At 43.0% G+C, this 25448-nt stretch overlaps 2 protein-coding genes across 3 annotated transcripts; both read right to left on the minus strand.

Moving 5' to 3' along the window:
• Positions 1–1759: 1759 nt before the first annotated feature.
• SMG8 (SMG8 nonsense mediated mRNA decay factor) lies at positions 1760–13266 on the minus strand. Its single transcript, XM_050928778.1, has 4 exons — positions 11338–13266; positions 8677–8822; positions 6464–7339; positions 1760–3460 (listed from the first exon to the last, which is right to left on the minus strand). The coding sequence occupies exons 1-4, from the start codon at positions 13070–13072 to the stop codon at positions 3263–3265; spliced, it is 2955 nt and encodes a 984-aa protein (XP_050784735.1). The 5' UTR covers positions 13073–13266; the 3' UTR covers positions 1760–3262.
• Positions 13267–13778: 512 nt separating this feature from the next.
• Positions 13779–25266, minus strand: PRR11 (proline rich 11). 2 transcript variants are annotated; one of them, XM_050928832.1, is made up of 10 exons: positions 25128–25266; positions 22443–22557; positions 21809–21962; positions 20950–21072; positions 18876–19118; positions 18644–18739; positions 16431–16543; positions 16247–16306; positions 16065–16161; positions 13779–14829 (listed from the first exon to the last, which is right to left on the minus strand). In XM_050928832.1, exons 2-10 carry the CDS (start codon positions 22550–22552, stop codon positions 14761–14763), a joined length of 1065 nt encoding a protein of 354 aa, XP_050784789.1. In that variant the 5' UTR covers positions 22553–22557; positions 25128–25266; the 3' UTR covers positions 13779–14760. The 2 variants fall into 2 exon arrangements, with proteins under 2 accessions (XP_050784789.1, XP_050784790.1); XM_050928833.1 differs by lacking the exon at positions 13779–14829 and adding an exon at positions 15536–15617.
• Positions 25267–25448: the final 182 nt, after the last annotated feature.

Genomic DNA, 25448 nt, shown 5'->3' on the forward strand with positions numbered 1-25448 from the left:
GCAAAGGGCCGCCCCGCGCAGCCGCAGCCACTCCCCCCTCCGTCAACCTGGGCGAGGGAACGGAGAGCGCAGCCGCACGCGCAAAAGGGGGGCTCGGCCCTCCCGTGAGGGGAAACGGACCCAGCTCCAGCGGGGGGGGGGGGGGGTCACAGAATCATAGAACCGGCAGGGACCTTCAGCGGCCATCTAGTCCAGTCCTCCGCACTCCAGGACTCACCCCACCTCCTCGAGGGGGACTCTAACCCTCAGGGGGCTCAGCCCCCCCTTGAGGGGAATTGACTCCCTCTTCTAGCCTCCAGGGGACTCAGCCCCCCCTTGCCATATACACCAGGGAGGGGGCTTAGTCTCCCTTTCCAAGGTCTCACCTTCCCTGAGGTAATCCCCTGCCCCACACACAGAGGAGGGAAATTAACCTCACCCCCCCACCCCCACTATCCGAGGTGGTGGATTAATCACCTCTCCACAGATTGTACCCCCCTATTGCACACATGGGGTTAACCCTACAGCCTCTATCTTCCCTGAGAGGGCTCATCCCCCAAGGAGGGCAAATTAACATCTTTTTTATTTCCTCCCTTCATTGGAATATTTAGACCTCTTTCTTTCCCCATAGCAAGATTAAGCCCTGTCACCCAGCACAGGGGAACTTTATGCTATGGAAGAAATTCCCCTTCCCATCCCTCATAGATGTGGGGCTTACCCCCATTTCACCTCAGCAAGGGGTGCTCCTCTAGGCTTCCTCCTCCAGCCTCTGAGGGGAACCTCAAACCCTCTCCTATTTTCTCCAGTGGTTTAGGCAGAGCATATCTCTGCATCACCTCTTTCCCCTCCCACCCAGTATACAAGCACTGGTGTCAAGTTTTATAACTTTTCACCTCAGAGCCCTTAAGCCTCTGCCTATGGGCATCCTTACATTCTCCCCCATCCCATTGTCCAGGCAGCTACAGGTGCTACCCCTTCCACCTACTTGGGATGGAAGAGGTAGCACCTGCACAGAAATGGAAATGATTGAGAATGTTTTGATTAAAGATGCCAGTCACATGCGCATCACTGGGTTTAATGCAGCCCTAATATGGACACAAGCTAAATCAGCAGAGGATAGCTAGCCTGGAAACAGCCAATTGCTTGTGATTCAACTATTGTAAAACAAGTGATTGAAGTACAATTGATTGAGTGTGCCTGTGAACCCTTATTCTTATGGAAAGCACTATGGATGTTTAATAACCAGCACTGTAAAACCCCATCTGAAACAAATCATGCTTAAAAGATTATTGCAAGAATGGTGTCTGGGATCAACAAAAATAATCTCTGTTAAACTTTCCTTTTTGGAGGACAGTACCAATGTGACTGATAGTCTAGGTGTGATCAATAAACACCAGAAACGTGTAATGTTTTGCTTGTTTTATAGAGCGAGACCTACAGTGCCTATTACATTATCATAATCCTCAATTCATTCTAGAGTTTCTCACACCACCACCTCAAAGAGATTAGAGGCAAACTTTCCCACATACCAAGGCCAAAAGTGGGATAAAGATCCAAAAGTCTGATAGATTTTAGAAAATTAGACATTTAAAATTAATACAGACTGGATGGGAAAATAAGAGTTTAGTATTAAGGAAAAATCAATTGTACTTTTGCTTGAATTGGAAGCAAGCTGCATTTGGCCATTTAGCGTGTGTAAAACTGCACTAAACCCCGTCTTCATCAATCTTCATCAATTATAGCAAACTCTTGCTACATAAATTATTCCACAGAAACAACATAAGCTGCACCATTTTATCCTTGATATTTCCACTCCACATTTTTCCTCTAATAAAAGATTACTTTTCTTTAAAGTTCAGTAATTTATGATCAATGACAGCATATACACAATCTGACTGAGATTGACTCTCTGAAAACCAAGCCATTCACTTCTGAGTTATTTGAGGTGGAAGAGCCTTCCAGTGGGCCAGCTGCTCTAATCACTCTACAACTGTATTCTTGTACATAAGTGCCTTTCACATAATATTTGTATAGGCATTTTACAAACAACATCAATTGTTATCAGCTGTTTTGGGTTCCAGCAGAATTTTCCTCTTCTTCCAGTAACAATTTAAACATCATTTCAGTTTGTGTATGCAAATTCTTCTCCACTCACTGATATTTCTCTATTCAATTGCTATATGAAAAAGTTTGAACAATTTAGTAATCTGACTCCTCCTTAAGTCTTCTGTTCCAGGATCTCAAAGCACTTTCTAAACTTTCATGCATTAAGTCACATAGCAGCCATCAAGAAGCAAGGGAGGTATTATCCACATCTTATAGTTCAGAAAATGAAGCAGACATTTGAGTAATTTACTTTACAAGGCAAATAATTAGAAGGGAAAAGAACCCACTTATCTCAATTCCAGTTCTGTGCTTTAATTGCCATAGTAGAGCAAACTGGGAGACATTCTAACCTTTTGTTATATGCTAGTGGGGCTTTTTTGTTTGTGTTCTATTTTTAAACTTGTTTTAGAATGGGTTTTAGTTGTCAATATTTTGTCTTTTTTTTTTTTTTTTTTTTTTTTTTTTTTAAGCACACCTAACCTTGACTCAGGGATAGGAGCTGATTTCTTATGGGCACAGCTATGGCACTGGATAGATAATTTTCAAAAACAAGATTGGGTTGTCTGATCCACAAATGTAGACATTTTTAAATTGTTTTTTTAAAAATGTGTCTGACCTGAATGAACAGGGTTCCTGGCTCTGATGGAATTGAGAAGACAAATCTAAAAATGACTAAAGACGTCTGTAATAACATTTTAAAAACTCAAATACAAAGTTTCTGCTAACACACTAAGAGTCCATATTTTTAATTTAAAAAGGCAGGTTAGAGAGAGAGAGAAAAAGGTTCTCTTTTCGCTGTCTCCATCTGACAAGTAACAGCTTGATTCCAAGCAGGGGTAATTTTAATACAAGTTCCTAAATATGTAATTAGGAACAAGGAGTTGACTCATCAAAACATGTAGGGAGACAGGCTCATACATATAAAGATAAATTAAAAGTTGTTGGTTTCTACATATGAAAACTGAATAGGTAAACAGAGAAAGTTGCCATGTTCCTTTCTCCACTTTGATACTCAGATCTTTATTCTGAATTTGGACCCTATTCACTTTACATGCAGTGGTTTCACTATACCAAGCAGTGATTACTGTTTAAGTATCAACAGTCAGGAATCAAAATCCATAATTTGGATTGAGAAAACAAGTCACCTGAAACCAGGACTAATGTACCAGAATAATTCTTATTGTGTAATGGCTTTTAGTATTCCTCGAACAACCTTATAACTCATTAACTGCTGGTTTTCTTTAGGAGGAAAACAGGGTCCACGTTCTGTCACATAAGCATAAGGGAATCGCAGCACCCACAGTCCATCAGGTGGGAGGGTTATTTCCTGTTTCTCAGGGTAAAATACAGGGCAAGGCGGAGGCCCTGGCTGAACCTGAAATAAAACAGTAGGAAATATGTTAAGTGCTTAAAAAGATAGAATTAGCAAACTATTGGAATAAAACCCTCTCAAATAACTAAATCCACAAGGGTCTATTAAGTCCCTACTAAAATGAGGTTTGAAGCCACTTTAGCGCATTTTTAGAAGACAGTGTTTAAACGCTGTTCTTGCCAGAAAGGAAATAAGTTTCAAATCCCAGTGTGATCAACATGCTGGACTTAAGATAGCAGATTTGGCATCAGCTCACTAAGTCCCTGTCTCACACTACCAAAAAAATATAAATCTACATTTAGGGACACAGTTGCATCTCCATAGTGCTGACAAGACTAAATTGTTTCAACTGTGACTCAAATTGTTCTACCAGCTTGGATTTTTCAGGACTGTAACATGAATCAAGAGCACTTAAAATATTGTTTGTTATCTACTGCACTAGAAGACTGAGCGGTGTCTTAATCAGGTCAAGAACTGATATGGTGTAATTTTTTCCTTCAGTATATTAGATTTTCACAAGGTAGACAAGGGCCTTAGAAATCATATCACTTATGGGCATAAGTATCACCAGTTGATTTAGCTTTTTCCTTGCCATTTCATCCACATTCACCCCTAAAGGGGAATTCTGAAATATCACCATTAGAGTCTGATCTTGCAGCTCATACACAGGCAAAACTCATGGAAGTTAAATGCGAATCTGAAAAGTAGACTACAAAACTGAATCTTAACCACTGAAGTGAATGGTGCCATTTCACTGCTGTGTGTAGCTTTAATCATTACTACTCCTGCTTGAACTTGCAAAACAAAAAATAATTTAGTATGTGGGTCTTTAAGATCTCCTCTAAACGAAATTCTGTTTGCTTTGTAGGAACAGAGCACTGGAAGGGACCTCTTGAGACACTGAGTCCAGTCCCTTGCTATCACAGGCAAATCAGTCATACAATTCTGTTCTTAAACTTACAAGCTCCATCTTAAAAATTAGATAGGTTGTTTGCCTCCATTACTCCTATTGGAAGGCTGTTCTCTAGGATCTCACTCCTCTGATCAGAAACCTTCTAAATTTCCAACCTCTCTCTCTCTCAAATAGCTCTTCTCCATCCCTGATGTCCATGCCCAATGCATTTATAGACAGCAATATTTCCTCTCAGCCTTTTTTTTGGTAGACCAGGGGTCGGCAACCTTTCAGAAGTGGTATGCCGAGTTTTCATTTATTCACTCTAATTTAAGGTTCTGCGTGCCAGTAATACATTTTAACATGTTTAGAATGTCTCTTTCTATAAGTCTATAATATATAACTAAACTATTGTTCTATGTAAAGTAAATAAGGTTTTTAAAATGTTGAAGAAGCTTCATTTAAAATTAAATTAAAATGCATAGCCCCCTGGACTAGTGGTCAGGACCTGGGCAGTGTGAGTGCCACTGAAAATCAGCTTGTGTGCCACCTTCGGCACCCGTGCCATAGGTTGCCTACCCCTGTGCTAGACTAAACAAGATACTTTAGTCTCCTCATATGATATAGGCTTCCCACTCCCAGATCATTCTAGTAGCACTTTTCTGTTCAAGTTTGAATTCATCTCTTTTGAACATGGGTATATGAATGGTCCAGGGCACTTTAGGGGAGTAGATGGTTTCTCCCCAAAATTGATATAAACATACTGTGTGCTGGCTGCATTTCAATGGTGCTGTATTATTTACTTTCAGTACCAACAAATGAAAATTTTTTGCCATATTTTACGAAGTGCTATATAAATGGTAAGATTATTCCATGACAGAGTACTATTGGAAAACACATCTTGTTCATATTTTATTACTTTAAAAAAAAAATAAGTGGGCACATATCAATTTCAAATATCAATTTCCTTTTCCCAGCATCTAGAAATAGATGAAAATTACATCTTTTTCAGTCTACAGATTCTCTGTCCCCAGAGTTCAGAGAACTGAAGATAAAAATCCAGCTTAGCCATGAATCACCATTTTTCTGTGAAGACATTTTAATTTTTAATTTATGTTCCCATTCAAAAAGGCAGGTTATTCTCATGCATTTTTTGTGGCATATTATTTAAAATGTCTTTTCAACCTATTGGAACCCCACTATGTCATCTGTGATAAAATGTGCATTAAGAAGAAAGTTATGCTAACAAGTGCTAAAGTCATAACAGCCTTGGTGACTGAAGAAATATTTGTTTACAGAACATGTACAGCATTTGCAACTATACAGCAAACTTCCCCACACCACCACTGTACTCAAACCTGATCTGTGGGGACTCTCCCTAAGGAATGAGAAGAGACTTCTCTTCATTCCCCATTCAGTCCTTGGCTGAAAGTATCAAGGAGCATTCCCAATGAAGTGGTGGTTTACATGTCGTCTGTCTGAGAATTTCTGAACTAAAACTGGCCTATGAGAAATGGCTTTAGGGGCAACAATCCAACAACTTTTGGCCAGTACCAATTTGGATTGACCTAAAGAACATTACAGATGCTCCCTGGGTTACGCAAACCTGACTTGCGCAAATCCACACTTATGGAAAAAGTTCCGTACTTTTTTTTTTTTGGGGTGGAGGTGGGTGTAATTGTCAGGTATACGTTCCTGACTTACACAAAATTCAACTTACGCAAGGCATTCTGGAACAGGGAGTGTCTGTAATTAAATCCTGGTTCAGGTTGAGGGGAGGGATAGCTCAGTGGTTTGAGCACTGGCTTGCTAAACCCAGCATTGTGAGTTCAATCCTTCAGGGGGCCACTTAAGGATTTGGGGCAAAATCAGTACTTGGTCCTGCTAGTAAAGGCAGGGGGTTGGACTCAATGACCTTTCAGGGTCCCTTCCAGCTCTATGAGATAATCATTCATATATATATATAGAGAGAGAGAGAGAGAGAGAGAGATACCTATCTACTCCAACGATGTAGGAGCCTACATTCCTTTGTATCCCACAATAAGTGTTGTGAATACACTTTTCAAGAGTTACATTTTGCAGTTCCTACAGTCACTTACAGATAGCTTTCTTACCTGAGGTGTCAGTATTATCTGCAGCGGAGCATCTGGCACCACAACAAAGAGTCTTATAAACTGAGCATAATACGGTTTAAGTCCTCGTCCCTGAGTTGATGAGAGGATGTATAAGGGCATATCAGAATTAAGGGCTTTTATAGCAGATTCTTTTGGCCCACCTCCCATCACCTTCATGACTTTCTCAGGCCCTGAACACATGAACCTCCGACCACGGGCGTCTTCATATTCAAATCCAACAAAGGCTCGAGCTATGTCATCTCTTCTTCTTCCTCTTCCCATTACAACTGCACTTCGTTTCCCAGGAACAGCTTTATTAGGAGCAGGCCAGGAATTAGTGTCTAGATCTCCCTCATCTTCGGCTCTTGTCCTGATGACAATGTCCCAAGGCATTAAGTAGTTTGTTCCTGGGATGAAGCCCTGTTGGTCTAAGCCTGTGTGGAAGTTATAAGCCTTAGCAGGACCAAGTTTGACCAGTGACCAGCTAGAGAATTTGGGAAGAAGGCCCTTAGGGCAATTAGAATGGAGCATGCCAGGAAGATACTCAACAGTGGATGCCTGGCGATCTACCAAGCTTGGCCTCTTCTCGCTTTTAGACTCTGACGCTTGCCCATGAGCCTCTGCATTGTCTCCTCCACCTTGAGGATCAGCTGGGTAGGTGCCCAGGCTATCCGTTGATTGACCCAAACTAAGGGCTAAGCTCAAGCTGGTGCTCTCTCCCTGGGTTTGAGGCTCTTTTTCTTTAAGTTTCTCAGCTTCTCCTTCTGGAGGGGCAGGTGAGGTCTCATCCTTGGCCGGTGCTGGATCAGGTGTACTCGGCTGAAATATTGGGAAGTTGATGTGGTCCAGTTTCCCACAACATTTCTCTTCCAGCAGCTGTGAAAGATGGAACACAGTTAACTTGTCATCTGTAGTCTGTGTTCACATAGCTCTGAATCACAAAACTAACTGAATACAGTTTAATATAATAAGCTTAGTATTAACAAGGCAATGCAATCTAGCCTCAAGCAAATATTTAGAGGCTCTCTTTTGGTGAAGTGGGAACCGGTGCACTTCTGAATGAACTACAGACATTATGCACATAACTGTTATGCTTAGGCCTGGTCCACACACTGTTTTCGTACTAGTATAACTATTTTGTTTAGGGGTATGATTTTCTACACAAACAGATAAAGATCAGTGCAATCCCTAGTGAGGATGCAGTTATATTGCTATAAAGGTGCCTTACACTTTCCCTTATAAGCTACACCAATATAAGCACCTCAATGCTATTATTGCTGAATCCCTGACTGGAAGGTATGGAGTAGTACTGCTTTAACTATCCTAGTATAGTCCAAGTGGTACAAATCTGTGACTGTAGAAAAGCCCATACTTTACTGCTTTCATGGAAAATGAACAGTTGTTCACCAAGCTATTCAGATGGCTTGGGTCTGATCCTGCAAGGTCCTGAGTACTTAACTGCCGTTAAGGCAATAGGAGTAAAAGCTGCTTGGCTCTTACAGGAGCAGGATAAGAAAAAAGTAATATTTAAATAGCCTAAAACTCCCTTCTTTCTCCCATGCCCCCTTTTCATTTAGGTCGGTCTCTCTCTCCTTGTGGTCAGAGGATTCATTTTCTTCCATCAAATCCCTCCTTAAAACAAACTAATGCAAAGACCATTTTAAAAAAAGCTGTTCAGTACTCCCATGCCAGATTAACTCTTATTGGAACACTAGGTACTAGTTGTGTCTGCACTGTTTTGTCTGTCTCAGACCTAGGCTCCGATTTTGAAGCCTGAAGGGACCATTATGATCAGCTAGCCTCATCTCCTGCATAACACAGGACATAGAATCTCACTCAGTAATTCCTGCATCAAGCCCATAACTTCTGTTAAAACTGTAAAACATATATTTAGAAAGATATCCCAGTCTTGATTTACAGGTGTCAAATGATGGAGGATCCACCATGTCCCCAGGCAAATTATTCCAATGGTTAATTACCTCTTGCTATGAAAAATGTGTACCTTATTTCTAGTCGGAATTTGGCTAGCTTCCACTTCCAATCACTTTTTCTCTTCCCCTCCATAGGCATTTATAGACCACAATCAAGTCACCTCTTAACTTTTTCTTTGGACTCTTCAGGATAAGCTGTGTCTTGTTTGTACAGCACAAGCATAGCTATGGTTTAATAAATAATATTTTCCCTTAAAGCAAAAAAGGAAAGCTAATGATTACCTGATAGAAGTCATAATTGGCTGCTTTGATATCAAAGGGATCATCCCGGGGTGCTTGCTTCCTTCCACAGTTACAGGCACCAGTGGAGCGAGCCCGGCTGTTGTGATACAACACTGGAGGGTTTCTATCTGGCTCTGGTTTTTCCCCTGAAAAAAGTAACAAGATTAATTGGTATTTGCTTCACCCCATCTGGAGAGATACTTGTATCATTTGGCTATCTTCAACTCTCTTCTGCAATGATCCCTCATACTTCCCCCCCAAATTACTTTCCAAAATTGCCAATTTATCATGCAACTTCCCCTTCCTTGTGTGTGTTATACAGCCAGTTACAAAGGCCTTTTGTACACATTGAGCTGCCTTTCTTGCCAATTGCTTATTGTGCAGGATGTGAAGCTATGTAATAATTTATGTTCCACCATTTGATTGTTATTGCGTTTGCTATATGACTGCAAGGGGTTAATTTAAGCAGAGGATAGATAGCCCCCCCATTTATCAATACTTAAAAGACAATTATCAGAGAGGTGGCCGTGTTAGTCTGTATCTGTAAAAGCAGCAAAGAGTCCTGTAGCATCTTATAGACTAACAGATGTCTGTTAGTCTATAAGGTGCCACAGGACTCTTTGCTGCCTTTAAAAGACAATGCAACTACTATTTACTTTAAATTTTACCTCTGACCAAGCTGATTTCAACAATCTGGCTTGGGAGTCCCCATAGAGGAATCCAAGCAGAGGAAACTGGAACAATTAAGTTTGGATGGATAAGATGGTCCCTGAAAGATAGGAAAAAGTGAGGCAAAGACTGCTAGGGAATAGACTGAACCCCAGTCCCTAGAGGCAAAGGGGTCAGGGATTAACTATGACTACTAAACCTTTAAGTAAGGCAAATATGCATATAGACCTTTTATTGTGTTGAAATTCTTTTTTCTTGTTATGCCTTGTTCCTACTGTTAAGATAAAACAATATGTTGTTTTGAAGAGCCTGTTTTGGGTCACTGTGTTAAGCACTGGTGCTCAGTCAGGCCTGCAGAGTAATCATGGGTGGTACAGTGTACTGTAGCCCAGTGACCAGATCTAAGGGTGTGACAATTGTGTTGTCCTTTTACCAGGTGAAAGCAAGAGAACACACAGGTGAAGGGATGCACTCAGACAGGTCAAAGGTGCACCTAGATCTTAACCATGACACTTACCAGTTCTTGCTTGAAAGGACATATAGTTCTTCTGGCTATTTATATATATATTCCCTGCAACTTCTATTCCTTGCACAGTAAGGCTCTATTTTAAAATAGCATTTGCACCTTCCTAGGAAACCATCTTTCTAAGCTGGATATGAGTCAACAGTGTATCCTTGTTGCCAAGAAGGCTAACGGCATTTTGGGCTGTATAAGTAGGGGCATTGCCAGCAGATCGAGGGACTTGATCATTCCCCTCTATTCAGCATTGGTGAGGCCTCATCTGGAGTACTGTGTCCAGTTTTGGGCCTCAAACTACAAGATGTGGAAAAATTGGAAAGAGTCCAGCAGAGGGCAACAAAAATGATTAGGGGGCTGGAGCACATGACTTATGAGAAGAGGCTGAGGGAACTGGGATTGTTTAGTCTGCAGAAGAGAAGAATGAGAGGGGATTTGATAGCTGCTTTCAACTACCTGAAAGGGGGTTCCAAAGAGGATGGATTTAGACTGTTCTCAGTGGTAGTAGATGACAGAACAAGGAATAATGGTCTCAAGTTGCTGTAGGGGAGGTTTAGGTTGGATATTAGGAAAAACTTTTTCACTAAGAGGGTGGTAAAGCACCGGAATGGGTTATCTAGGGAGGTGGTAGAATCTCCTTCCTTAGAGGTTTTTAAGGTCAGGCTTGACAAAGCCCTGGCTAGGATGATTTAGTTGGGGATTGGTCCTGCTTTGAGCAGGGAGTTGGACTAGATGACCTTCTGAGGTCTGTTCCAACCTTGATATTCTATGATTCTGAGAATGAATGTCCAACTGGCATGGAGAGAACCCAAGTAATTAATAATGAGCCCAATCCTGCAACCTTTATTCACACCAAGTAGCAATTAGTTTTTTTTTTGGTTGTTTTTTTTTTTGGGGGGGGGTGTTCTAAATCAAAGTTACATTTGGGGGGAAGTGATGACACAAGGGACTGAGAATAGGGTATGGAACCTTTAACCTCTAGATTACTAGTTCTAATACACCTGTTACCACTGATTACTGTTTTCTGTTCTCTATGAAATGAATTTGGTGGTCCCATCCCACATATACACATCGCACACACCACCACAACTGGTAGTCTCTGCACAGACAACAAGGACTAAACTGACCATGGAAACGCAACTATTTTCAATCATTGGGAGTGGTCACTCCCAATCAGGAGTGGGCATATCAGTAGGGGTAATTAAGGGAATGCTGCAACACAGCCTTTGCTATAACTATCCTTCAGTAAACAGATCAATGGAATCTAAACCCACCATTCCTGCACTTTTCATAAACATTAACATTAGACACAAGACCTATTTTTAGAGTCTATGATCTACTGTACCTAATAGTATTTCTTTTAAAATAGAGCCAGTTTTAAAATTCAATGGCCAGTCAACTAGGAAAACATTTTATGGTTTAAAACTTGTAAACATAAACTGCAAAAGGATCCTAATGCAACTGAGCTCAGTTACCTGATTTTGGGAGTAAGTGAAATTTATGCACGCAGTGCTGATCAGTTAAACTTCTCTCCTCACACAGCTGATGCCCGTTGCTCCAGAACTTGTAACAGTCTTCATGAAGTTGCATGGCATACTTGTGAAAGGCTGGTCCCCGGGCATGCTGGCTGTACACACGCAAGGCTTGTGCCAGCTGATTCTTATGAACTGTCATAGTGTAATTGTGGGGCAGGTTGGACTGGTAGGCACTGTGGGCCATGGGGAGAGCCTTTTGGCAACGGTTTTCAGAAAACTTGGTGTCTATATCTAGGTACCCCTCCAAGACTTTGATGCTTCCCATGATTTTGGAGGTCAGTTCCCCAGTGAGGGAAGCTGGGTCATCATCTTTCCCCTCAATAGCCACTTCATACAATTTCTGAGCTGCAGCAACCCACTTCTGATACGTAGGAAGCTCAAAGTGAGAGGGCTGAGGGTTTCTCCCCACACTATCATCAAAGCCTTTCTTGCTTAGCACCAGCTCCACATGTTGCCACAGGAACTCCTTGAGGGTGCAGTCCACCAACTGCCCAGAGGAGCTGGAGCTGCTACTGCTACTCTCAACATGGAAGGATAGCTGCTGCCTGCCATGTCTCATCATCTGATATCTCCTGGGCCCTGCCAAGGTGGGTGCCAGCAAGGAATCTGTCTCTTTCATCGTGCAGTTGCTCCTGAGCTGCTCCAGCAGCATGGCCACTGGGTCCTCTCCATCCTGGGCCCCACCAGCCACAATGTAGACAAAGGCCTGGTTAGCAGGCACAGTGAAAAGGCAGTTGATACTCTGGTTGGTCAGCACCCGACTCTTACGGAAGATGCGGTAGATCTGGTCCTCCAGAGCATGCTGCAACCTCCTCTTGGGTGAATGCTTCTTGGGTGGGGGCTTCTCCAGCTGGCCGCAGAGGTCTTGCCCCCTGCCTGGTGGAGGGTCCACCTTGAGGGCCCCATTAAGCTGGAAGAGGAAGAGGAGGCGGGGCGGGCACGGCCTGCAGTTGAGCTTCCACTCCTTGCCAATAGGGCAGTCCTTGATGGCGGCCTTGAGGGAGGGCAGCACCTTCTGCCTCAGCCCATCCAGGGCCCTGAAGACACGGTCATAGGTGATGTCGAAGGAGCAGGTGGGGTGCACCATCAGCAGGATGTGGCAGACGGAGAAGAGGTAGAGGAGACTCAGGCAGTGCAGCTTCTCCTGGTGCTTCCAGAACTCATGGGCCTCGGCATGGGGTAGCGGGGCGCCAGGGGGGTGGCCGAGCCCCGGCACCCTGGCGTCCCCGGCGCTGAGGCCCCTGCAGGCCTGCAGCAGCTGGGGGGTGTCGCAGATGGAGGTGAGCACCAGGTACAGCACCTTGCTCTCCTGGCTGTAGTAGGCCTGCAGCAGGTTGTAGTCCTGGGCGGCGGGCTCCCCCTCTCCGGCCGCAGGCTCCCCGCCATCCCTGGGCTCGGCCCCGCCCGGCCCCGCGCTCTCCCGCTGGAAGAGGGGGAAGACCTGCCGGTCGCACACCGTGCTCACCAGCGCCGCCTTCTCGGAGCTCAGCTGCAGGGCCGTCTTGCCGAAGATGCCCACCACGCACACCTCCTCCTCGCCAGGGGCGGGGGCGCCTGTCCCGCCGCCCCCCTCCGCGCCGCCGCCCCCGGCCAGCAGCAGCTCCCGCAGACTCACCGGCACAGCCATCAGCGCGGCACCCCAAAGGGCCAATCTTCCTTCGGCACTACTGGGCATGCGCGGTAACTCCAGAAGCCGCCGTGTTACTGCGCATGCCCACAACTCTGGGCGCTACTGAACAGTAGGAGCGCAGCGGCCGTCAGATTCGGCTCCCTGAGCCACGTGGGTTGTTAGGTTGGGCGGGTGCGGAGAGAAGGAAAGAAGATGATGGGGGAAACTAGAGAAGACGAGGGTCAGGGAGCAGACTGATTATCTCCAATCAAACAGGAGCACCACGGGGAGAGAGACTATGCCAGGAGACTTGCACCCAGCAACTCTCCTTCAAATCACCCACAATCTAGAGGAAATATGTATCTGTGGGAACCTAACTTCTAAAACTGTCCTGCAAACAAGTAACTAGTACTGTAGTCCTTCCAATGGGCAGTGGTGTGACCTTTCTAGGTATGGAACTGAGCAAGGGACCTAATGGATCTTTCTACTGCAACTTGCAGAAGCCACATCAAGTGGAATTCCCACTTGTTCCAGCTCATTCCCCCGCGAAACTTTGCATACAGGGGTGCTGGAACAATTTTTCTAGTGAGGGTGCTGAGAGTCATTAAACCAAACTGTAAATCTTGCATATAATAGAAACAACTTCAAGCCAGGGGATCCTGCGGCACCTCTAGTTCTAGCACCTATGTTTGCATAGTTAATTAAAAGGAAATAAACTCCAGCCTGTCAACATTCATGTTTATTTTTATATATAAAAGAATGATCAGGACTATTTTAGTGGTTTAGTTTCAAGTTAATAAAATAGGAAATGTGTAATCACTGGTGGAAAATATGCAGTGTAAACATGTAATAATTAGAATAAACAAGACTGGATACTGGCAGTAGGAGTTTAAGGTGGCTTACAGTAACTATATATTTGTTTAGGAACCAAGCATGTTCATTCCATTCCTAAAACACCAGTTAGGACCTCTGAGCTTTCCATTTTGAAGCATTTCATTAATATTATTAGTTAATTTTCACAACCTTCCTGTGAGGTCAGTATCACAAACCAAATTTTGCAGATGGGGAAACTGAGACACATTTAGTGATCATGCTCAAGGTCACATAGCAAGTCAGTGGGAGAGCCAGGAACTTACGGGTTCCTTACTTCCAATCCCCTGGCTCTAAACACTAAACAGTGTTGTCTCAAGTTGGATATGTTAATTTAAACACAAGCCAAAATGGTACATGCTGGAAAACTGTAATAATACTTTCTTATTGAGCCACATAACTATTATTTATAAAAAGTTTTGCAGGCCTATTTGTTACAGGAAACACTGGAGTCTTAAATTACTTTCCTCTTTTCAATTTTTTTCCTCTAACATTACAAATATTCCCAAAGTCATCTTTAAAAAAATGTAAGACAAACAACGTTAAATTTAAATTACTTCCTTGTACATATGCATCTATATCACAAAAAGACAACACTTTTGGAAGTTTCAGAAGAAGTCAATGTTCCAACAGACCAAAGAGACTTCATTCTCTTCTCATCATTTGAAGAGGTACCCCAGTATGAAGACGGAGACACATTAGGACATTCTGGGGAAGGCTGTACCTTCTGTGGATAGAAGACTTCCCTCTTGAGGACCATCAAAATGGCACTTTTTATGTGGGCTAAACTTACTTAAAATTCTTTACTCCTTAGTGATATAAAATTGGGATTAGACAAGTAGCTACCTGACCCTCAACTGACATAAAAATATTGCAGTACAGATCTAGTTCTGTTCATCAAAGCTGCTTGCAGTATGTAACCGAGCTGGAGAGGGAGTCTTTGGGTGAGCCATCTGTTAAAATAAGAACCAAGTTAGAATTTACATTTCAGTAACAATTACATATTTACTAGTGGGTAATTCTTATTCATCGCATCCTAAGTGTAAGTGTACACCTAGTCCAAGAGGATTCCTAACATGTATAACATTTTTAATCCTCAGTTTCTTTCCAGTGTCAGCAGCAGTCTTATTTTTAGCTTATTGTTTTTTGGGTATTTTTGGTGCTCAAAAAGCTGCTACCACCGCAATAGTCATAGTCTTTGAGAACCTCTGCATATTCCCACTTATGGGGTGTACTCCTGCAACCACTGAGCCTCAGAGACATCTGGAAAGCAGCACCTTAAAGAAGCCCCACCTCACATGAGCCCCAGATGTTTGCAATCAAAGTTATAGAAGTGCCATCCAACCCCTATCACCCCAGCTCCTCCTTCTAAATTTTAAAATCCTCTGAGAAAAGAACTCTAAGGGAGAAGGGAACATGGGGAGACTCTGCAAGGGTGTTCCCCACATATAGGAGGATGCAGAGGCCACGTTGATGAAGAATCCCACCTGCTGTGCATCTATTTTGAGAACTTGATTATGCTTTGAATTAAATTCCAAGATTCAAGTTTGTTTTGTACGCTACAAATAATATTTAGCACTTCTAGCATTCTTTACATTCTCAAAGTATTGAACATACATTAACTAAGTGGTAGGTAGCATGAGGCAGTAGACTGGGTATCAGGAGACCAGACTTCTACTCTTCATGACCTCCTGGCTGATCTTGGTCAAATCACATCACCTTTCTATGGCTGTTTTCTCATCTGTAAAATGGCAATAATGACCCTCCTTTATAAACCACTAAGATCTATGGGGGAAAAGTTTTATTAGAGATAAGTGTCACTATTATGAGTAGTATGTATCGGGGGTAGCCGTGTTAGTCTTATCCACAAAAACAGCAAGGAGTCCGGTGGCACCTTAAAGACTAACATTTATTTGGGCATAAGCTTTTGTGAGTAAAAAAGGAGTTTTTTTACCCATGAAAGCTTATGCCCAAATAAATATTTTAGTCTTTAAGGTACCACCGGACTTCTTGTTGTTATGATGAGTAGTAGTAATTATGGGCTCAGCTGCAGGAGGCACCAAAAGCGTTCACGTCCCACTGCCAAGCTATATAGCTAGATGACATTTTGGAACAATATCTTATAATGGGCTTTTAAAACTCCAGCCAAACTTTATGCAACAAGAAACTGACAAACACAAAGTCTAACCTGAAATTTGCGCCTCAGTGCCTGTGTCATTATTGGAGTCAATCCTGTGCCAGTTTCCATGTTCTCTTTGTTAGTTAATGGAGTTCCACCAGGACTCCTGAAGAGATCATAAAAATGGTAAGGAGCATTATTCTTAAATTTCTGATTAATGAAAAAACAAAAGAAAACAGAAAGGAAGTTACCTCTGAATATTGACTTTCTTAAGATGTTTTCTAAGGTCTATTTGATTTTTGCTGGGAGTGCTGATAAAAAAAACAACAAAATGTTAAAACCAACATTTTTGAACTACTATCAATGCTGATTATTATGCTGAACATATACCATCTTTTCCCTGTTTGACATCAAATAATGTAGAAAGTTCCTTACATTAGGTGGTTTGTAATGGGAGCTGGTAGGAGCTTGGATTTAGGTCTCAGATTAATGCTTTGTAAATCTGAGACTGTAATTAATGCCCTGTGCTTCTTCATTGGTGATCCTGCCTAAAATTAAAAAAGAAAAATGTTATCAAAAATACATTAAAAGCCCCCACAGAACATACAATCTATTTAATATTTATACCCTGCATGTTTTTAGTGCACTATGGCTCATCAGCTGTTTTGCATCATTAAGATTTAATGTACCATAGACAAAAATAGCCATTTTATAGAAGACTCCTGTGCACACATTGTACAAGGAAAAATATCCATATATGGTTAAAATTCAAAAAGCTACAGGAATGCTGGATGCTATTACCCTAAACTAAAAAGGAATACACCACGCATTGACCCTTGCTCTCTCTGTGGCAAGTCACCTCTCTGCCTCAAATTCCCCATCTGCAAAGTTAGGAAAACAATATTTACTCAAACATCTTACTGCGGATTTGGAGATAGGATTAATCAGTCGATGAGCCCAAATTCAACTTTGGTGTGAGCCCACTGAAGTTTCTGAATGAACTCCACATAAGAGATGGATTTCATCCAATGTTTGCAGAGCGCACTGAAGGTTTATATAGATCTGCTAACTATGATTAGCTGATCTCTAAAATATGTCGTAATGTATTCACTGAACTACTTTATTAATTGGATTTATCATCATTACCCCAAAATGTGTTGTCTAGAACTATAAAGGGCAACATAAGCAAAAGAATAGAGTAGCTAAGAATATGAATTAATAAATTATTTAAAATAACATCACCACACACATGAGATGGAAAAGATCAAAAGGCATAGCATATATTCAGCACTTCAATAGGGAATATTCCTTGAGGCAGGAATAATAGGTGGTGCTTAAGTTTATTTTTAGGAGAATGTTTGCGAGTTGAACTGTCAAATGCAATTTTTCAGCTAACCAGAGTACAGGCACTAGGCTTGGTTAAAAATGTGGCCTGAAGAATTCAATGCATGGCTCTAAATGAGAACAAGAGAAGTTTTGCAGAAGTCAGGAAAGATCAGGAATATGATTCTGGTCTCTCCAACACAGATTCTCAAAAGGTATTTAGGCATCTAACCCACACTCATTTCATTGGATCTACAGCTGTACACCAACTGAGGCTGAACAACAATATAGATTTCTGGATTTAGCAAATGTTTGTTTATTTAGCCATGAGTAGGGCCCTACCAAATTCACAGTCCATTTTGGTCAATTTTATGGTCATCAGATTTAAAAAATCATAAATTTCATGATTTCAGCTATTTAAATCTGAAATTTCAGTGTTGTAATTGTAGGGGTCCTGACCCAAAAAGAAGTGTGTGTGTGTGGGGGGGCAGTTGTAAGGTTATTGTAGGGGGGGTTGCGGTACTGCTACCTTTTCTTCTGCGCTGGAGAGTGGTGGCTGCTGGCTGGGAGCCCAGCTCTGAAGGCAGAGCTGCCACCAGTTGCAGCGCAGAAGTAAGAGTGGCATGGTATGGTATTGCCACCCTTACTTCTGCGCTGCTGCTGGCAGAGCACTGACTTCAGAGCTGGGGGCCTGGCCAACAGCCACTGCTCTCTGGCTGCCTAGCTCTAAAGGCAGCACAAAAGTAAAGGTGGCAATACCACAGCCGCCCTAAAATAATCTTGTGACCCCACTGCAACTCTCTTTTGGGTTAAGACTTCCAATCTGAACACTGGTCTCCCATGGGAAATCTGTATAGTATAGGGTAAAAGCACACAAAAGACCAGATTTCACGGTCCGTAATGTGTTTTTCATGGGCCTAGCCATTAGTGGCAACCATTTCTGATATGGTCCTGGGAAACCAGGAATTATTTTTGTTAGAACAGAACCTCAAGACACAAATCCTGGGTATAGTGCACAGTCCAACCAAATGGACTACGCACTGAGAGCAATCTTTCCTCACACTCAAGCAAAGGAGTTGCTTCACAGCTACTGCTCCAGACTTGAGGGAAGAAAAGGTTGTGTATCTCCTCAGCAGAACCATTAATCCTGCACTCAGATCCCCAGTGTCCACAGAGCCCCTATGGAGCCGGGCTACCCAGTATATAGGGGTTCTACAACTGCTGCATGAGGCTCCTGCCAATACACAGTGGAAGACATTGGTTTGATAGCAGGCAGGATTTGCCCCAGAACAGCACTATCCAGTTATACATGGCCTTTGGTTTACCTGGTCTCTTTCTGTGTACTTCTGTGTCTTCTTTAGTTTCACATTCAGGAGATCCTTGAGAGTTATTTGTATGGGCCCATCTTTTACGGATGTAGCCTGAAAACAAGGGGAAGCGGGAACGAAGGGTAAAATCAGCAAATTGTGTGGCTCTCATAAGACACATTTCCCTCACTTCATACCAAAATCCGTCAAAGATCAACTGAAGAAATATAATAATTCCATTACTCCCTACCTGAAGTGCTTTTGTGCTGTTGCCCCTTTTGAGTGGTAAAGGTGCAGGTGGTGGTGGTGGTGGAGGTGGGGGAAGAGGAGGTGCTGGAGGTGGAAGAGCAGATGCAGGTTGCAGCACTCCTGCAGAAGGCAGAGATACCGGGTCTGCCAAGCCAATTTGTGCACAGACCGGAACAGCCAGTAGTGGTTTATTACATCTTTGGCAAGGAGAGTTTTCTGAGGAACTAACAACAGTCCCACTCATCTGAGGAGAAAAAATAAAAAAAAAAGGACAAAATGAAGAACATTACATTAACTGTTCAAAGAATAGGAATGTTTAGGGAATGGAGTTCCATTGATCCAGGATGCCCGGCCCATGATTGTGCCTGCTACTGGAGTGATCATCAAGCTGGCTAACTGCTGCCTCCCAGCCTCAGAGTGGCAGCATTTCAGTGATGCTGTCTGCGCAGGGAACATGAAGTGATTTGCAATGAAAGGCGCTAAAGCAATGGTTCTCAACCCAGCGTGCTTTTCGTTTTTTGAAGAGCTCTGGCAGTCGGCCCCAGGTGGCTGGGGCTCTTGCAGAAGGGCCGTGCACCCCAAGAGGTGGGGATAAAGGTGACAGCCGGAGCACTGCCACCCGAGGTCTCTTTCGCCCCTGCTCAATATCTCACCAGGAGGCAGCCCGGGCTCAGCCCCTCCAAACCCCAGTCCCTCACCTAGTGGGGCAGGGCTCTGGCTGTCAGCCCCAGGGTGGCAGCAGCAGCACAGAAGTAAGGGTGCTAAGTCTGCTGCTATTGTGCCTCAAAGCGGGGCACCCAGCCAGTGCTCTCTGTTCCGCCTGCAGAGCTGGGTGGCAGTATATGTACTTTCGGGGGAGGGGAGGATAAATGACTACAAATAAGGGGGGCCCAATCAGATAAGTGTGAGATCCACTGAGCTAAAGAAATGCAAGATATTTTTTATTTACCCAGGCCCTATAATTTCCAAACCTGACTTTATGCATTTCTCTAGCAATTCTATTCCATATTAGGGGTGGGATTTTCCAGAGCACCGCTGTGACTTGGGGGCACAAGCTTCATTGTCTAAATTCATTTGATCATCAAAACTTAGAGAGCATTCTCTACTTTTGTTTATATGTAGTGTGTGACCCAATTATATCCTACTAAACATCATTGGGGGAAATATTTAGGCCATAATAATAATAGCTCCTCTGTCATCAGGGAATGTTATGGGCTGGAGAATTTTTAAAAAGGCAGAAAAGTTCAACCAGTGATTTAGACCCCACTCCTGCAACTTCTTCCATTTCACCAGTTCCCTGAACCTGTGTGTAGCCACCTAATTTTGGTGGCGGCTCTATATAGACATAGTGGTCTCTGCATAGAGCAAGTTACAAGGCTGCAGCTTTCATTTCAACAGCATCTTTTACTATGGAAAGTTACTAACAGCTATTATAGCCAAAGCACAGTGAAGATCTTTTTAGAAATAAATTATTATTTTTTAAATATTTTACCTACCATTGTCGCATACACCATCTTCAGCCATTGGAAGATGGAGAGATGGAGCAAAACATTACTCTATTTTTTCCAGTTTGTGTACTTTGTGCATTTAACAATGCTTTGCTGTGTGTAGAATCAATTTGGCACACAGAGTCCCACTGCCAGATCAGGGCCTTATTGAACCTGTTTGAGCGGGTCTTTCACACAGTAGTTGGGGAAAGAAAAGATACCTTTGAAGAATAGGAAAGTTAGGTTGTAAAACCACAAACACTGACAGAGAGATTCAGGGACACATGTAGAACCTGAAGACTACTTTTAATACAGTATTTATCAAATTGATTGGATTTCAAGATAATGGTGTCTCTTCAGTAGCATACACATAGCACAAACACTTTTAGTCTCCATCACTGACCACAGATCTTTAAATGCTTAGGCCAGTGTTATTAAACCTTTTTGTGGACCCCTACAAAGTTTTGAATGGAGATGCAAACCCTGTTAGAAATCTTAGGAACAGTCTGTGGACCCCCAGAGTGAAAACCACCAGCTTAGCAAATATGAGAAAAATCACACTGCTAATGAGACTAACATGTGACCGACCTGGATCGCTCCTTGTAGTCTGGAAAATTCAATTTCCAGCTTTTCCACGTGTTGCTTCAGCATGTTCAGTTGCCGCAGGTAGAGTCGTGAAGGAAATATGGTGTCTTTGATGACTTCAAAACTCTAAGCATCACAAAGAAACCAGAGGACTATTTTCAGAGTTAAACACAATGGCTGAAATTTCAAAAGTACCTTAGTGACTTGGGAGCACAAATCACATTGAAAGTCAGTGAAAACTCTTCTGATTGTATTCAGTGGCATTAAACAACATGGATGGGCCATTTCAAATTTGCTGTCATTTTTTTCCTTTCCCATCCTTTGGTCAGAGTACACCAGAAAAGCAGACCTGCTACATTCACAAGATCTCATCTTACAATTTGCTAATTTTGAATGTTACAAATGGCTGCAAACTGGTAGACCACGAGGAACCGAAAAATGGACCACATTTCTCTGGAAAGGTGTTGTCCTGCAGATGCTCAGTAAGGTTTCAAATTTTAACTCTGAACTCTATAGTATGTTTTTTGTCTGATCCAAAAGGGGCATGCACTAACATCTCCTAGGCTATTAAGAGTTGTAAGCTTGGTCCTATGTCATTGCAAATCCTCCAAATATTGCATTCAAGTCTCCAACTTCACATACAATCTCAATGTCACCTTAATTTTGGGCCTTTTTATCATACCTATTCCCCCAGCAGATACCCCCCACTTGAACCTTAATAATTCCTTCCAAACTTTTCACTAGACATAGATTCTCCAATAACTACAATTGAACTTTCGCCTTTCTTTTGGAGTTAGGTGCAGTACACATGCTCAGAGCACGATAGTAATCTCAGACAGAAATAGAGATTTAAAAAACATACCCGTGCAACACTGTTCTGGCACCACCAGTACAAAGATGATGCTGTCATTGCCAAGGGCCTTACTGCATCCTTTACACTGGGGAGGACTAATGGCCAGACTGAGAAAGTGCTACTTTGGCTGTGGGAGGGATTTGGAGGAAGACCATCCAATAACCTGTGAAAGAAAATTTCAAATTTAACTTTACAAGTCAATAAATCATTTTAGCCATCCAAACATGTAACAGTGGTCAATCAGTTGGTCATTTAGAAGTGTCAATATAACAGGTGAGTTTTGAGTAAACATCAGTGCAAGGGAACGGGATGATAGGAAAATTAGTGTTACACTGTAGGGAACATTCGTGCCCTGGCAAAGGAATAAGATCTTCCCAACAGGTTTCTTCAGGCTCCAATTACTGAGATTTTGTGATAACTCTTTTCCAAGCCCCATTTCCTGACACATTTAAAATTAGATTGGATAGGAAGGACACTGGAAGACGTACAAGAGGGAACAATTCTGCAGCAGTCAGGCCATGACGTAGCTAGGACTCAACAAGTCTCCTCCATCTCCAATTTCTGTGATTCAATGTACACTTTGGAACTACCAATGGACCTATGAACTGGGTTAATGAGAAAACTAAATGTAACGTGGGCTTACCTTTGAGGGAGAGGATTCAAGCACTGCAGTTTAATGACATCTCCCTTCTTGTTCATTAGAAGTTTTGCTCGGGCCCGCAGCTTCCGCCGGCGTTGCTTATACTTTGCCATTATTTCTAGGGAGCCAAGTTCAAGAGCAGTTCAATCACTCTACAAGATTTTATAATAGGCACCGCATTTCAAGAAAGTTGTGGAGAAATTGGAGAGGGTCCAGAGAAGAGCAACCAGAAAGATTAAAGGTCTAGAGAACATGACCTATGAAGGAAGGCTCAAAGAATTAGGTTTGTTTAGTCTGGAAAAGAGAAGACTGAGAGGGGACATGATAGTAGTTTTCAGGTATCTAAAAGAGTGTCATAAGGAGGAGGGAGAAAACTTGTTCATCTTAGCCTCTAAGAACAAGAAGCAATGGGCTTAAACTGCAGCAAGGGAGGTTTAGATTGGACATTAGAAAAAAGTTCCTAACTGTCAGGGTGGTTAAACACTGGAATAAATTGCCTAGGAAGGTTGTGGAATCTCCATCTCTGGAGATATTTAAGAGTATGTTAGATAAATATCTAACAAGGATGGTCTAGACAGTATTTGGTCCTGCCATGAGGGAGGGGACTGGACTTGATGACTTCTTGAGGTCCCTTCCAGTCCTCGAATCTATGAATAATCCTGCTTTTATTAAAGAGCAGAGCTGCTGCAAGAAGTTGGAAAAGACGAGGGATGCATGTCAATAATCCCACTTCAAGATATTTGAAATTGTCTTGTTTGAACAGAAGTAATGCTTAGAAACATTAATTATTGCCTCCTTTAAAGTATTTCTGTGATCACCCGGAGAGAGTTTGTACATGTTAAGACAGCTGATAAAATGATGTTGAAACTGACATTTTAAACTCTCTCATTTTAAACCATCCCATGCCATTGAATTTTTGACAAGGAATATTGGGAAGAGGGGCAAATCATAGATTTGGTAGAGGAAATCATATAATTCTGCCCAAGATGAGGAAATATAATATATCCAGGACCTATGTAAAATGCACCGCTTGCTCCATGGGTGCCAAGAGAGTGACCTCTTTGTCCTCCATGGCACAGGCCTGTTTTGAAAGATGTATATTCTCCTTGGCTTGTTCAATCTTCCTCTTCTCTACTGAGAATGCCAACAAGAGGTCCCTAATTGTGCCAGTTCTGGTGATGGTTTTGTAACATGGATATCTCTCTACTGAAAAACAGATTGAAACCTATCAACTCATTACACATAGCCATTCCCACCTGATGGCTGTTTGTTGAACTGCCAATCACTACTGACAGGCATTCTTATTTGAACTGGTGCCCTTAAGGCAAAGCCCACCTCCATCCAACAAACATGCATGTTAATATTTTTAGTTTAATTGTTTTAAAATAAGAGAATTTAGGCACAGGTTCTCTAACAGGATTACCTGGCTTCTGCTAGCTATGGCAAGTGAATGCCTTTAGTTTGAATTTTTGTAAAGATTCTTAGAGACACAAGGTGGGTGAGGTCATAACTTTTAATGGACAATCTTCTGTATTTGGGACTGACACGTCTACAATTACACTGCACATAAAGGTTATGAGAGAGCGGAGTACAGTTTCTTATGATGTTCTAAATGAGCAACTCGGGAGCTATCAAAATATTGCAGCCTATTAGACATAGGGGCGGTCAGGGGACAAGGAGCAGGGTGGGTTGGAGGTTCTGAGGGGGGCAGTCAGGGGCAGGAAGTGGGAGGGGGAGATGGGGGCAAGGGCCGGGCTGTTTGGGGAGGCATAGCCTTCCTTACCCAGCCCTCCATACAGTTTTGGAACCCCGCTGTAGCCCTCAGGCCAAAAAGTTTGCCCACTCCTGGTCTAGTGTATGTATGGGGATCTGCAAAGCAATTTGGGACCCTTTGCTGCAAGAGGTCCCACAATAACATGGCTATTATTACAACTAGTATGACTATTCATGTGGCAGCCATTCTCCTCTCAGCTTCAAGTTAGAGAATTTTATTGTGGTTAAGATGCCAGACTGGTGCTTACACCGGGTTCAATTTTTCCAGCTGTAAAATGAAAATAAAATCCTTCTTTTCTCCCACCCTTTGTTCAGCTTGCCTAGCTAGAGGCAAGCTCCATGTCTTACTCTGTACAGTAGAACCTCAAAGCTATGAACACCTGGAGAATGGAGGTTGTTCCTAACTCAGCAAAATGTTACGGTGGCTCGTTCAAATGTTTAAAGCTGATCGTTGACTTAATACAGCTTTGAAACGTCAGTATGCAGAAGAAAAAGGCTGCTTTCCCTTTATTTTGTCAGTAGTTTACATTTAGCACAGTATGGCCCTGTATTTGCTGCTGCTGCTGCTTTTTTTGGTGGGGAGGGGGGGTCACTGCTGCCTGATTGTGTATTTCTGGTTCCAAATGAGGCATGTGGTTGACTGGCCAGGTCATAACTGCGGGTCCCTGTGTATGTGCCCAGCGCCTAGCACGGGGCCCTGAGACGGTAGATAACAGATCAGTAGGTCCCCAGACTACACCGCTTCCCCGCGGCAGGATACCTAGCAGGGCGCGCATCACTCTGCGCGCCTCCCAGCGCCCTCAAGCTTTCCCCAACCTCTGGGCTTTGACCCCCTTCACTACCCACACTTGTACCTCCGCCGCCCGCGTGGGGGAGGGGTGACCACTCAGCTCGCCCCCTCCTTCACTTACTTACCTGCTCCTCAGCCCGGGCAACCTCCCTGCAATTCAAAAATCGCTACACCAACCATCCTAAGCCAATCGCAGCCCCGCTCTCTTCTGCCTCCCACGGAGCCCGACACCCGCCCTGAGCTATCCAAGCTCTGATTGGTTACAGCGAATTCAGGCCCTGCCAAGAGTGTACATGATAAGAAGAGGGAGGGGAGAAGAACCAATGCCAGCACAGCTCTCATCTGCTATAAGCACATCCTGCGCCACACGAAGAAAAGATGCCTCACGGTTGGTTGGAAGGGTTTCACCTTAACCAATCAGTTTGCCAGAGTGTTTGTTTTACAAA

Source organism: Gopherus flavomarginatus, chromosome 19, assembly GCF_025201925.1.
Source record: "Gopherus flavomarginatus isolate rGopFla2 chromosome 19, rGopFla2.mat.asm, whole genome shotgun sequence".
NCBI lineage: Eukaryota > Metazoa > Chordata > Testudines > Testudinidae > Gopherus > Gopherus flavomarginatus.

Excerpts from the sequence above, each read along its gene's own strand:
- SMG8 (XM_050928778.1), bottom strand. The coding sequence starts at position 13,072 with ATGCCCAGTAGTGCCGAAGGAAGATTGGCCCTTTGGGGTGCCGCGCTG. Across the intron at positions 7,340-8,676 it reads CCAATTATGACTTCTATCAG|CTGCTGGAAGAGAAATGTTG; the intron begins GTAATCATTAGC and ends CATCTTTCACAG. Across the intron at positions 3,461-6,463 it reads AGATAATACTGACACCTCAG|GTTCAGCCAGGGCCTCCGCC; the intron begins GTAAGAAAGCTA and ends GTTTTATTTCAG.
- PRR11 (XM_050928832.1), bottom strand. The coding sequence starts at position 22,552 with ATGGCAAAGTATAAGCAACGCCGGCGGAAGCTGCGGGCCCGAGCAAAA. Across the intron at positions 21,963-22,442 it reads TTGAATCCTCTCCCTCAAAG|GTTATTGGATGGTCTTCCTC; the intron begins GTAAGCCCACGT and ends TTTCTTTCACAG. Across the intron at positions 14,830-16,064 it reads CACTGAGGCGCAAATTTCAG|ATGGCTCACCCAAAGACTCC; the intron begins GTTAGACTTTGT and ends TTATTTTAACAG.